The 12484-nt window shown below is 39.3% G+C and overlaps 1 protein-coding gene across 1 annotated transcript in view; it reads left to right on the top strand.

Moving 5' to 3' along the window:
• Window positions 1-12484, top strand: part of hpse2 (heparanase 2) — a 53020-nt gene that overhangs the window by 20593 nt on the left and 19943 nt on the right. Inside the window, exons 4-5 of the mRNA XM_010745665.3 lie at window positions 8340-8513; window positions 10017-10188. Coding sequence (XP_010743967.2) covers window positions 8340-8513; window positions 10017-10188 — 346 coding nt within the window. The remainder of the gene's footprint in view (window positions 1-8339; window positions 8514-10016; window positions 10189-12484) is intronic.

Here is a 12484-nt window from a genome sequence, read left to right as displayed (position 1 = left end):
TTAGCATTCATTAGCATTTGTATTTCTGGACATCTGATGGATGTGATGGGAACATTCACTCCCTGAGAAAGAAACCTTTAAATTCAAAATAATCTACCATGTTTACCGGCGAATCACTAATTTTGTCTAGCAACTGAAAGATAAAGCTCTGTAGAGAGAGCACAGAGGAACTGCAGAGTTGGTGGTTATCCTCTGTGTGTTTGTGCTTATGATTGATTCCTTTCACATTACACATTGTCATTTGATCCACTGTTGACATAAAGTATTAGTTGTTCATGCGGCTTTAAGACTGTTGGGTTTAAAGTCTATTCTTCAACACTACTGCTAACAAAATACTGTCTGCCCTTGGCTTGTAAGCTGCAGTTACACAAGTGTGTTTACATTTTGTCTCTGTGCCCCTTCCAGCTCAGCTGTCAATCAAACATCTACACTGGACCGCCCACTCAGAGGCCTGAGTGCTAACGGAGCATTTCTAATGTGTCTCTTTTTTTCTTTTTCTTTTTTACTTCCTATCAATAATAAGACGATAATGACGCCAACTTTCACAATCACTTTGATAGACATTTGTTTTTCTTTGACAGAGATGAACCTTCAGTTAGATTCATGAGTTACTAAACAGCCTGTCAATCTACAATAACATGATGATTCATAAGCGGTTTTAGCTCATGGTATTGGCTGTTGAATTCCTTCTCTGTTGGTTGTGTTTGGTCATGGTTTGTAGGTAGCCCCACAATGCAAACAAGGCGAAGAGACATGGTGATGATTCTCTCCTGGGAAACAAATACTTCCACACACCTTGTTTCTTTACAAGCCAAACACAGTGAGGTCATTAGTATCTAAAAAGCGTACTTTTCCCATTAGGGAGTGATAGACAGCGGCCATTGCCAAACAGATGTGAAAACCACTCACACCCCATACGCATTTCCCTCACACCCTGTTCTCCTAACAAGTGGTTTGAGTTACATGGCCTGAAGCCAATGAAAGGCAGTTGATGTTATTTTGTCCACTTCTCTGTCTTTGATTTGTTGTCTACTGCAGCCTGTTGCCTAGGCTGGAGCACACACACACACACACACACTGAGCAGCAGAGTGGATGTACTTTACATCAAGAAGAGCGTATGTTAACATACCACTCATCTTACTCACCAACTCTGTCGACTTGCTCTGCATCTCCTTACACTGGGTACACAGAAGAGGGCCACACACAAGTCTAGTCACAGCAAATTCACAGATTGAGGTAATCTCTCTCTCACACTCTTGTTTCCACAAACACGCACGTGCGCACACACATCGGTCCCCCTCTACTAAGAGAATTGAAAACAGGTGCCCACCGCATATCTTGCATTCTTCCAAAATACAAAAGTGGTTTGACCTGAATGGTTTTGCTGGAGTGGAGCCACCCTGTATGAAAGAAGAGTCCATGTGGAGATGTGTGTGTGTAAACATGGAGGCGTTGGGTTCTGTGCAACACGCTGGTGGAGCAGCACAGACTCGCACTATATTGGAACCACATTTCTCCCTCTGTGCAACCCTAACATGCAGTGTCAAGTTAACGTCAGGATAAGTCGCAGATACACCAATGCGAACATAGCAAACCACCGCATTTAATAGCTTTCGATACAGCGACCGTAACAGTATACTGGTCTGTCTTTGACCGATATGGATGAATGATCAAACTGCATCAATAGCTGTTCTTAAACTTTTGACTATCTTTTTTAAAGATTGCCAATTGGAAACGTCAGTCTTCAGATGACCTTGCCTCAGTCACAGTCACAGTTACAGTCACAGAGGATCTGGTTAGTGGAGGAACTGGTCCAATGAAAACCAGAAGGCAGAGAGTTGCTAGACGAATAAGTGGAGCTGGTGGAGAAAAGGCACTGAAGCCATGATGGAGAGGCTGATGATAAATGTGCCCCCTTTGGGTTTTCTTGGATATTCTAGCAGTTTACTTCCAAATCTTTCATGACTGGTCATGCTGTTTGTCTGCGACTGCATGTGTGCACGTGGTGTGTGTTAAGTATAAATTACTTTTCAGTCCAACTGGTAAGACCTTAAGTACTGTCATCAACAATTGTCCCCATGTTAAGAACAATTTGATGGATGCACAGTCTAAGAGTAGCCGTCTCCACTATGCTTTCCCCACTGAGTTCACAATGCCAATTTAGTGTGTGTGTCTGTGTGTGTGTATGCGTGGGAGGGTGTATGTGTTTGCACTGCACACTTCAAGCCGATGTAATGTGTGTTGTTACAGCTGACAGAGAAAATTACAAGCATCTCTGCTCTTACATATGGGAACAGTGATGTTCATTACACTGCACATGTCAACATTTCATGCACATGTCTTTTTGCCTCAGAATCAATTATTTTATTCCACAAAGAATGAAACTGTCTTATTGTCTCATGAGTACGTTTTTTTGAGGTATGTTTTGAGATCGTGTTCACAAGCAGTGTGGACACTTAAGATGTATTTTTTTTAAGAGCTCTGGAGGCTTGAGTGCAACATGTGCATTTTAGATATGGAAAAACACATTGTATCCATAAACAGAAAAAAAGGCTCAGAATTAATTTCTCTAAACAGTCTTCTCCCCTGTCTGCACATGTCTCTCGAGGATTCGGTTTTGATTTGGCTTTTAAAGCAAGCCAGAACTCAGCTCAAGTCTCTTTGTGCGTGTGTGTATGTGCTTGTATGTTCTAGACTGAATTTGATGGGACTAAACATCCAAATTGACATTTGCTGTGACAGTAAGCTGTGTCTGGCAGTAAGTCACTATATTTCTATAGTGAATGAAACCAGAGACAGAAAACAAAGTTTTTGCAGTGACCCTAATTTTCTATCCCAAAGCTAAAATAATGGGGAATGTAGGAATACATCAGCATTTCAAAAATGAGATTTTGAAGATGATGTTTGTTCTCTCTACATAGCTGTAGACTACCTTCACTTTCAGTACAAGACGAATATTTCACAAAGAAATCATGAATGGATGTCAGTTAAGTTATTTATGTAACTTGTGCTTGTATCTAAACTTGGTGAAGAGCAGAGTTAAGGTGACTAAACTTGTAGTGTCCCCTTTCATGAAAGGGCCCTATTGTATCAACTGACAAAATCAAAATACTGAAGCATTTAAAATGTATTTTATAAGTGTAGATTTGGATATTTCTCTTCTTCTTTTGTGTCTTGAATGCAAGGGACTTACATTTTTGTTAGGGTTAGGGAGCATTTACAGCTATTGACTGTTGCATTTATGTAATTCATGCCACGCTAGATTAAGGAGAAACTGCCCACTTTATGCTGAGATAAAAAATAATCCCTGATCTGCCTCCGTTTTCTGGCTGCACAGTGTAATGAAATGTGAACATGTGAAATGTTAGACTGATGCATGACCCGGCATTGTTTATTAAACTAGCTGCCCTTTTACTGTGAATTATATGACACAGCATAACACATGAATGGCACGGTCTACTTTTGTAGTTTTCTGTCTGTAACAATTTAAAATTGTGTCTTCTCTTCTCAACCTGCTTTTCATAACTTAGTTAAGTGAAGCCGTTCTTCAATCTGAAAACTTTCCAAAGCTGGTCTGTCTCATAATAAATACCAGCACTCCTCATTTCCTTATTTAGTGAAAATATATGATATAATCAAAGCTTAAAAGTCAAACTAAGTAGAAAGTAGTGACTGTAAAAATACACCTGTCTTGTTAGCCGACAATAACTCACTAAAGGTGCAGCAACAGGGAAAAGTGTTATTTAATTTCAAACTTCAGATGGGTGTCTGGTTCACGTGGGTGGTATATAAACCAGCAAACACTGTTTGTGTGAGTGCGTACAGGCCCAGTGTACATAGACCTGTGTGTACTGCAGTGCTGTGAGGGAATCTGCAGAGCTGCAGAAATGAGGCATATCACTGACTGATGCTGCCGGCCTCTGTGCTTCACAGAACTGGCTTTTCTATCAGATAGACAGCTTGACAATAACCAGACCCCACTCTTTCCGCTACACACAAACACACAAAGGCACGCCAACACACGCACGCACACAGGCACATAGACACACACACATGTACACAAAGCTTTCTGGGTTTGTTCTGCTTATTTCTGGCTGGACTGTTTGTAAGATAAAAGAGAAGTTTGTAGCAGAGTGAGTACAGTAAAGGCTGACCTCTTACACAAGCCCACATTGTGCTGTGTGTAATTGAGATTTTTAGTCCCATTTTAAACCTTATTACAACGTTAAGAAACTGGCACAGCAAACTGGGTAATAATGAAGAGATTATACGATGTCATAGAGATGAGCGCCATTTGTTACTGGCTTGAAACTTCTAACAGAAGTAAAGGCAATTTCATGTTGGCTTGATTGATTGTCTATGTCTGTTTGTAAAACTGTAGATCATTTGTATTGGTCCCATTTGGGAGAGTTATAGTCCAATAACAATAAGCGCTGCTATTTCACCCTAAATTTACTATTTATCTCTATATGTCATTGAGTCCTGCTGCATTTCTCCTTTTCAACGTTACACAGATGTGATCGTGGGCTGCAACAGCTCACATACACAACCACATATATGCGATGTGTGCATGGGCACACACACACACACACACACACACACACACACACACACACACACACACACACACACACACACAGACACACACACACAGATTCACAGTGTCTCTGTAATGTCATTACTTTCGTCTGACTGAGATCACAGATTTGTAGCTTTAGGGCTTTCTAGTGTCTGTATAGGAGCTCTTTCATGTTTGGCCTAAGTGATCTACAGATTTCCTGACACCAGGAGGGTGGATCTACCCAGCATCATTTTCTCTGTGGAAGAAAGCATATGATGCCCTGTTCTTGTCAGGCGATGAACGAGAGCTCGGCTATGCTGGCCAGTAATGCTATACTTCCTCCTCGGGCTAGTAGCTGTTGTCAGTGTGTGCAACTGAACTCACCAGTTGGTTAACTTAGGATTAACCACCATTCAAAGGATAGACTGTTCCCAGACAAACTCATGGCTCAGTAGCTCAGCCAAAATACTAGCTCCTCTTAATAACATGTAAATGCACAATTAAATTGCTCTACTACTATGGCGAAAAACTTGTGATCATTTTAATTTCATTGATTCATCTGCTAATTATTATTTGTTCCGTCATTTAGTAAGTACAAAAAACCTATCACAAGTTTTCAGAGCCCGAGTCTTCAAATGTCTCCTTTCACCTGAACAAAAGTCCAAATGTCAAAGATATTAAATTTAACATTATACAGGAGTTGACAGTAGCAAAGTGCATTTACTTGAGGACATTTATTGAGTATCTGTACTTCAGTATCATTTTTTGTAGAAGATTATGACTTTCTTTGAGGCATAGCTTTGAAGTCAGCCGATACATTTTCTTTTCTTTTGATGTGATAGGCTCTATGCTGTGTTCATCACAGGAGATAAAACACAATCACAGTAAACTCGTTTAAACTACTAGTTCAAAGTGTATGCTGCATTTTTTGAACAGTTACATTTTGAACGAAGGTAATGAAGCTGAAGTCCATGTTTGAGATTTTTTTAATGGATTTATATTGTTTTAAATATTTGCAAATATTGACCATCCAACCTAACCTGGGGTGTAAACATTTGTTTGATTCCAACATTTTAATAGATAAGTGTGTCTTTGTTTGCAGTAGTTGACTTTTTATGGATTTTCATGAATTTGCCAAATTGTTGTGTTGGGACCAGGTCCCCTGTGACTCATTAGGTTCTGTAAATGCACTGTGACAACAACAACAACGTTAAAAGGAAATACTTAAAGTATTTGGCCCACTACAGTACTTTGACTCAAGTAAAAACTGTATTGAACAACTTTCTCTTGTATTGGAGTAATATTTGACCAGGAGTGTCATTGGAGTTGTACACTTGAGTTGTCCATCTCAGTTATTGAAACATGACAAAAAGCAACAATGCCTGCCATTTGACCTGAGTGTATCATGTGTATCATCTTTTTACTATTTTTGCTTTTTGTCAATCATCTAACTGATTAATCAACTAATTGTTTCAGCTCCATCCACTGAATTTAATAACTGAGGTGTTGGTAAATCAAATAACTCCATTTCCTGCTCATAAGCACTCACAGCTGTGCTGGAAGAATATGAATATTTCGAAACAAAAAAAGAAAAGATTCCAAACCATGATGTTATTGTGAGGATTTTGTCCAAATATTTTGTTAAGCAAAAAAAAGTACATGGTAACAAGTTCAAAGTATTAAATTCTCAGCAATGCAGAGTGTGTTTTTTGACCTCACCATTTCACTTACATTTAAATTGCAAAGACACAAGAACTAAACGTTTGTCTGCCGCTAGTTAAGTAGTATCAATAGTAAAATTCCCCAGGAACCAAAGTAACACATAAACATGTAGACATTTATTTGATTGTACATGCTGCTCTTAGACCTACCGGCAGAGAAACTATATTTGTAGCAGCTTGATGCATCTCATGATGTATTTTATGATGTGTGTGCAGAGCTGCTAGCTGTGTCTTAAAGCAAGGCTGGTCGCCTGCTGCTCAGATCTCAGGTGAGGAAAGGCCTGGAATCACTCATCCTGACAGCCACATCTGGCGCTACTTTCTCTGTCCTGTTGCCCTCAACTCTGCTCCTGAAAACAGATACCACTCTGATTTAACCACAGAGGGAAGAAGTTATGATAATAGCGGTTATGATAATAACGTTATTGGTGGTTATTAATGAGATGGAGAACAGACAGTTTGCTCAGGAGAAATACACTCCCAAAGAATGGTGTGTGTAATAAAACCATTGTTACTGCGAGCATTTTTTTTTTGTTTCCAGGCTTTGTCCTGCCATTGCTGGAAAGCGAATTAATGCCAGGTGCAACAAGCAATCTTTCTGTTCTCTCTATTTGCTCTGTGGATTATACATAACCGCTGCTCTATTGGAAATGAAGGCTTACAGTAAATGCTGAAGAAAAAACCACATTTGAGCTGAAGCGTGACTTCATAAGCATTGTTTAGTGTTCAAATGTATTCTGACTCTGTCTTTAGGCCAGACGTTTGTATCTCTCACATTCATTTATTAAATGTTAGAATATTAAAGAACCTCAAACCGTTCACCTGCCTGTAACAGCTCGACATGTATCCAGAAGAATAACCTCACATGCACTCTGCTCTGCTTTTCTCTTCATTCCACGTTGGACGAAGCAATCAATTGGCAAGCTCAGCTGGTGCCAAACCCACAGTTGAGGGCAAATTCTAGACAGAGCCAGACCGGCACACAGTCTTCATCTGTTTCCTGTTGAACCTAGGAAGTAAGGGTCGGAGTTCAGAGTAATATTTACGTTAATGGAATGACTCCAAACAGATTCAATTTCAAAACAAGAGCCTGAGGTATTCAGGAGCAGCCTGCACTCACACATTAGAATATAAACAAACACTTTGGGCACTCTCTCCATATGCCAACATCTGTTGTAGGTCCTCATCTTTATTGTGCAGTGATAATAATGTGTTTTGATGGAGACAGCAGACATAAACGTGAGTGAGCAGTCAGCTGCAGAAGAACAGTTTTCTGCTCTTTGCTTTGAGGAACACATCACCACAGGAGTCCATGATGGGAAAATCAGTTTGTCTGGATTCTCACTGAATGCTGTTCAGGGAGAGACTCGGGGCTGTCATGGACACAAACACAAGGTTTAGTACCTGGCACATAACAACTGATTTCAGAATAAATCCCAGCGGTAGCTTGCAGTTTATCCAAAACACGGTACACACAGAATTTCCATACAAATTACGGTTGAGAAATGCAATCTTCTTTTGCTATGTGTATTATGTTACAATTTACTGAGGTTAACGAATTTAGGAGAAGCCATCCGTTTTTTAAGAGTCACATGAGAAGGATTTTGTTTGTTTAAATGGAAAAACCCAATGTTTTTCCGATGACATTTTTTTATTTGGTGACTTTTTACTCTTTCTCAGCATTGGGAACTCGTAGACTGCTTTATAATGCAATATACCCCATACATTCATATTTTGTCAGACATGTTGCGGACAAACTTGTTGACTGTTTTTGGCTGCAAATACACAGTAATGCTTCATATTGTCTACATGACAATAAGAATACTTTTAGTTTTTAGTTCAGAAGTGAAACTCTCAATTACCCAAGAAAACAGAGACAGCTGAAATGGTTTAAAAAATGACTGTAGAACAGTAGAAATTAGATTTCTACAGTTCATGGCCATGAAAACCAGTAGATCAATGAGTACCACATGGTCTCTATCATGTTCATGTGGTTGTCTGATTCCAGGTGCGTAAAAAGAATCAAAGTTACAACTGCTTTGTGGGTTTCTCCCAGCCAGGTCTTTAGACAAACTGTACAACTTTGCCGACTGTGCCGGTCTGCACCTGATCCTGGGACTCAACGCGTTGCACAGAAACCCAGACAACTCCTGGAACACCTCCTCCACCCTGAGCCTCCTGAAGTACGGTGCCGGCAAGAAGTACAACATCTCTTGGGAGCTGGGCAATGGTCAGTACAGCTACCCAACACATAACATGATAGTCTGTTGTGAAAAGAAAGTTTAAGTGTGTGCATTTAATACTGTAGTTAAGTTTTGCTGAATTTTATTTCAGTTCTGTGGAACCACGTTTCTTACTTACTGGAAATGTTGTATCTTTTATTTAGTAACTTTCTCCACAACCCTAAAATTTGTTTTAATATCACAGTTAGTTCAAGAACAAATCAAGAAATACTTTAGCACATATTTTAAAAGGTTCATGCAAAGAAAACCTGAAAACTATCAAGCTACAAGCAGAGAAACTACAATCTTAGACTTAATTTTACCCCTATTAAATTGTTATTTTAACCTTAACCAAACTAACCAATCTCTAACCTGATCCCTAAACCATTTACAACATTATACACAGTTTGTAGCTTAACCCAAAGTCCTAAAAAGCCTCTCTATACCTGAGGAGCTGGCAGGTCTCTTTGAATGAATGCTTAATAACATTTTAAACTTGTACATGCTGCCTCGAACAGAATTTAATTGAAGCATCATCAAGGAATAGTCCACAAATCTGTTTTTTAACTTAACTAAAACTGTGCAGTGAGCAAGCAGTTACACATTTTATCCATTCATCGCTTACTGGCTATAAGAGCTTTGACAGAGACATTATTTAGACAGAGAGCTGTAAGTGAGAGTCAAGCAGTTTAAGGGTTAAGGCGAGGGTTCATTCAGGGATGAAAGGAACTGCTAGTCCTCATGTCATCCTAACCATCTGTGTTCCTGGGGAGCTGCAGTGCACACAGAGCCCTGTGTTTCCCTGCTGCACATCACTTCATATTTTCATTTCATTTCATCTGTAATAAAGCTTACAATAGAAACTCTTATTTAAGTCTAAGCCTAAAAGTACCATGCAAAATCCATTAATTGGGCCATGTGAAAAATTTAGTGAGGACTTGAACCGTAGCAAGAGTAATCATTTCAAGTAAATCGCCCAGGCAGTGCAGACACAGAGCGAATTTGTAGAGGTTGAATAAAAAGGTGACCCTTTTGAAATTTGTGAATAATATTCTCATTATAGGCTTTCTGGAATACAGTATAGACACAGCTACACACACACACACACACACACACACACACACACACACAAAGACATATTGAAAGTTTTACTTTACAGCTCAAACACAAAATGGTGCAGATATAATTACAATGCTCTTCAGTAGAGTGCTTAAACAGCAGTGGGCCTGCAAAAGTTTAGTTTTCGTCCTATTGGGGAAGCTAGTTCCCTCGCTCTCTTTGTTTTACAGATTCTGCAAGGCCACCCTGTGTGCTTAGACCATTCCCCTGACGCGGAGTCCATCTGTCTGTATTACTGCGAATTGCCCAATTATCCCTTTTTCTACTGGCTGTTGGATACTCTCTAGGAGAGCAAGATCAGACTACAACAACAATATTCTCTGCCACTACCCCACTGTTGCTTGTATAAACTCTATCTTTCTCGCTCAGTGTATTGCATCTCCTCTTCTCAGAGCCTAATGCCTACCGCAGCATGGTGGGTCGCGCGGTCAACAGCACCCAGTTAGCTCAGGACTACAACAAGCTGCGGACCCTGCTGCAGTCTGTGCGTTACTACCATCGAGCTCACCTCTACGGACCCAACGCAGGACGACCCCGGAAGAACGCCATTCTGCTGCTGGATGGGTGAGTCAGCAAGTAAAACATTGATTGGACAGGATTTGTGTCCTTGTTAGGCTATCCTGCTGGGAAAAATGGGGGAAGGTAGTGGAAAGTATGCTGCAGCGGTTTGATACTTTTACTGTGGTGAATGCACACGCACACACACACACATACACACACATTGTAGTAGTGTTCAGTGTTTATGGATTTCCACTCTGTAGGTTTCAGGGTCTCAGCTCCAGTTATACCGTGTCAGCCTAAATAAAGTGTCATCTGATTGATAATGTGATGGTACAACGTCCCACCTGCTGGTTTTACCCAGAAGCTCCAGCAGCTTCGGTTTGACTCCAATGCATTATCTAACAGCCCTCTCTAAACTGCAACTAGCCATCACCCCCTGAAGTTATATCATACTTTGTAGTTTATTGGCAAAAAAGGCCAGCAGTTTTGTATTTTGGTCATTAATACTTTATTGGAAACCCAAATTCACAACAGCCTTCTAGCTATGTAATTTAGGGTCTTTTGTGCATAATAGTAAGCATCTAGAAACTATTAGGAATAAGTTTCACTCCAGATTCTTAGGTTTTTGTAAACTCTCCCGATAGTGGGTTTGAATTGGGCGCAGTTCTGCACATTTATCACTCAATAAATTCTGAGAACCAATTAAAAAATCCATGTCAGTTTTCCTACAAAACAAAATCTCGCTGCTCTCACTCAATGTGCTTCAAAGCCAGCTGGAGCCAAAAGAAACCAATGATTTTGCTACATTTAGTAAAATAAATGAACTCAAACCATCAAGAAAGTAAAAATTCTTACACAGGTTTTCCTTATTAAACAGAAAAGTTCAACCCACTCTTTTACCAGACTAAGATCAGCTGAATTGATTTGTTAACTCCCTGTAAAACACACTTCATTCAAGCAACAGAAGCAAAATAAAACTCACCCAAACCATCTTGGTTAGTCTTTCTGCTGTTCCAACGATCACCAACTCTACTTTGATCCTCAATTCACCAAGTACTTTTCACCAAGGGAGATGTGAAAATATTCTGGTAAAATCACTGGTTCATCAATAGTTATGGACGTTTATTTTCAGATTTCACTCAGATTTTTGTGGATGCTTAATGAGACTCTCAACATTGAAATCATGTATGCATTTTTACTATTTCAAGCCACATTTTTAGATGATTTAAGTTTAAACCCTAATCCTGTTACTTAACCATAGTTTAAGAAACATTACTGTCACAATGAACAGAACAAAGCACTAGTGCCACATGGTAATGTACTTTTTTGGTTATGCTTTCAAGCCATTTTTGATCTCCTGCCAACAAAAAAGGCATTCATAGGCAATGTTTTATGGAAACACACAAGACAACAATATACAAACATGGGGAAAATCCTTGGACTTTTGTATGTCACACTTACTCTCAAGCACATGAACACACCAGCAAGGAAGAAAGTTTGAAATGGTTTAACCACCATCGTGTAACTTTGACAAAAAGCTGTAATGACTGTAACAATCTCAAGAAAGTATAAGATCTAAATATTCAATCAAATCCTGGTCAGCAGCATGATTTGTTGTACATTAGCTCAGACAATACAAGTCATTGATTTGATTCTCAAGACATAAAGACATAAGATGGACAAACTTCCTCTGTCACAAATGTGAATTTAGTTTGAAGTTTCCAATTGGTATAGTGCCTGAGCAACAAAATGTACTCTGAATACAAACAACCAAAATGTGGATTACTGGTGAATTTGAAAATCAAATGTGAAATGTGAAAAACTGACTTACAAACACAGGTGGAAAAACTTTTAAAACCCTGCAAATGTTTAATTACATTAACATTTACATTCTACAAAATGTCATTTGGCAGAATTTCTGTAACACAATTACTATTATTGATCATATTAACTGTCCACAACCCTCAGATTAACTTTACATCAGACATTGGATGTAGGTGTTGAGGCTCCTTTTGGGTGTTACTCCCTGCCTTAGTTTGTCTTAACTCCTTCTGGATAAAAAACATGCTTTCTCAGCTCTATTAGAGAATAGATGACAACATATCTCAAACATATTCATCACTTCCAAAAAAGTTAAGCCTCTCTGAGCTTTTGTGTCTGTTGAAATGGAAACAAACTTGACTAAAATGGATGCATCAGTGGCCCTGTACAACAAACACACATTGAAATCAAACATCGATAGATATACACAACTCTGTCAGTGTTGGATAATCCGAATAAAGAGTGACCTTATGGAGAGATGAATAAGAAAATACCTCAGTACTCTCAAGACAACTTGAGTTTAGAACGTCATTTGTTA

This window comes from Larimichthys crocea, chromosome III (genome assembly GCF_000972845.2).
Source record: "Larimichthys crocea isolate SSNF chromosome III, L_crocea_2.0, whole genome shotgun sequence".
NCBI lineage: Eukaryota > Metazoa > Chordata > Actinopteri > Sciaenidae > Larimichthys > Larimichthys crocea.
Note: the sequence above shows the minus strand (reverse complement) of the source record. Positions and strands in the feature narration are given on the sequence as shown.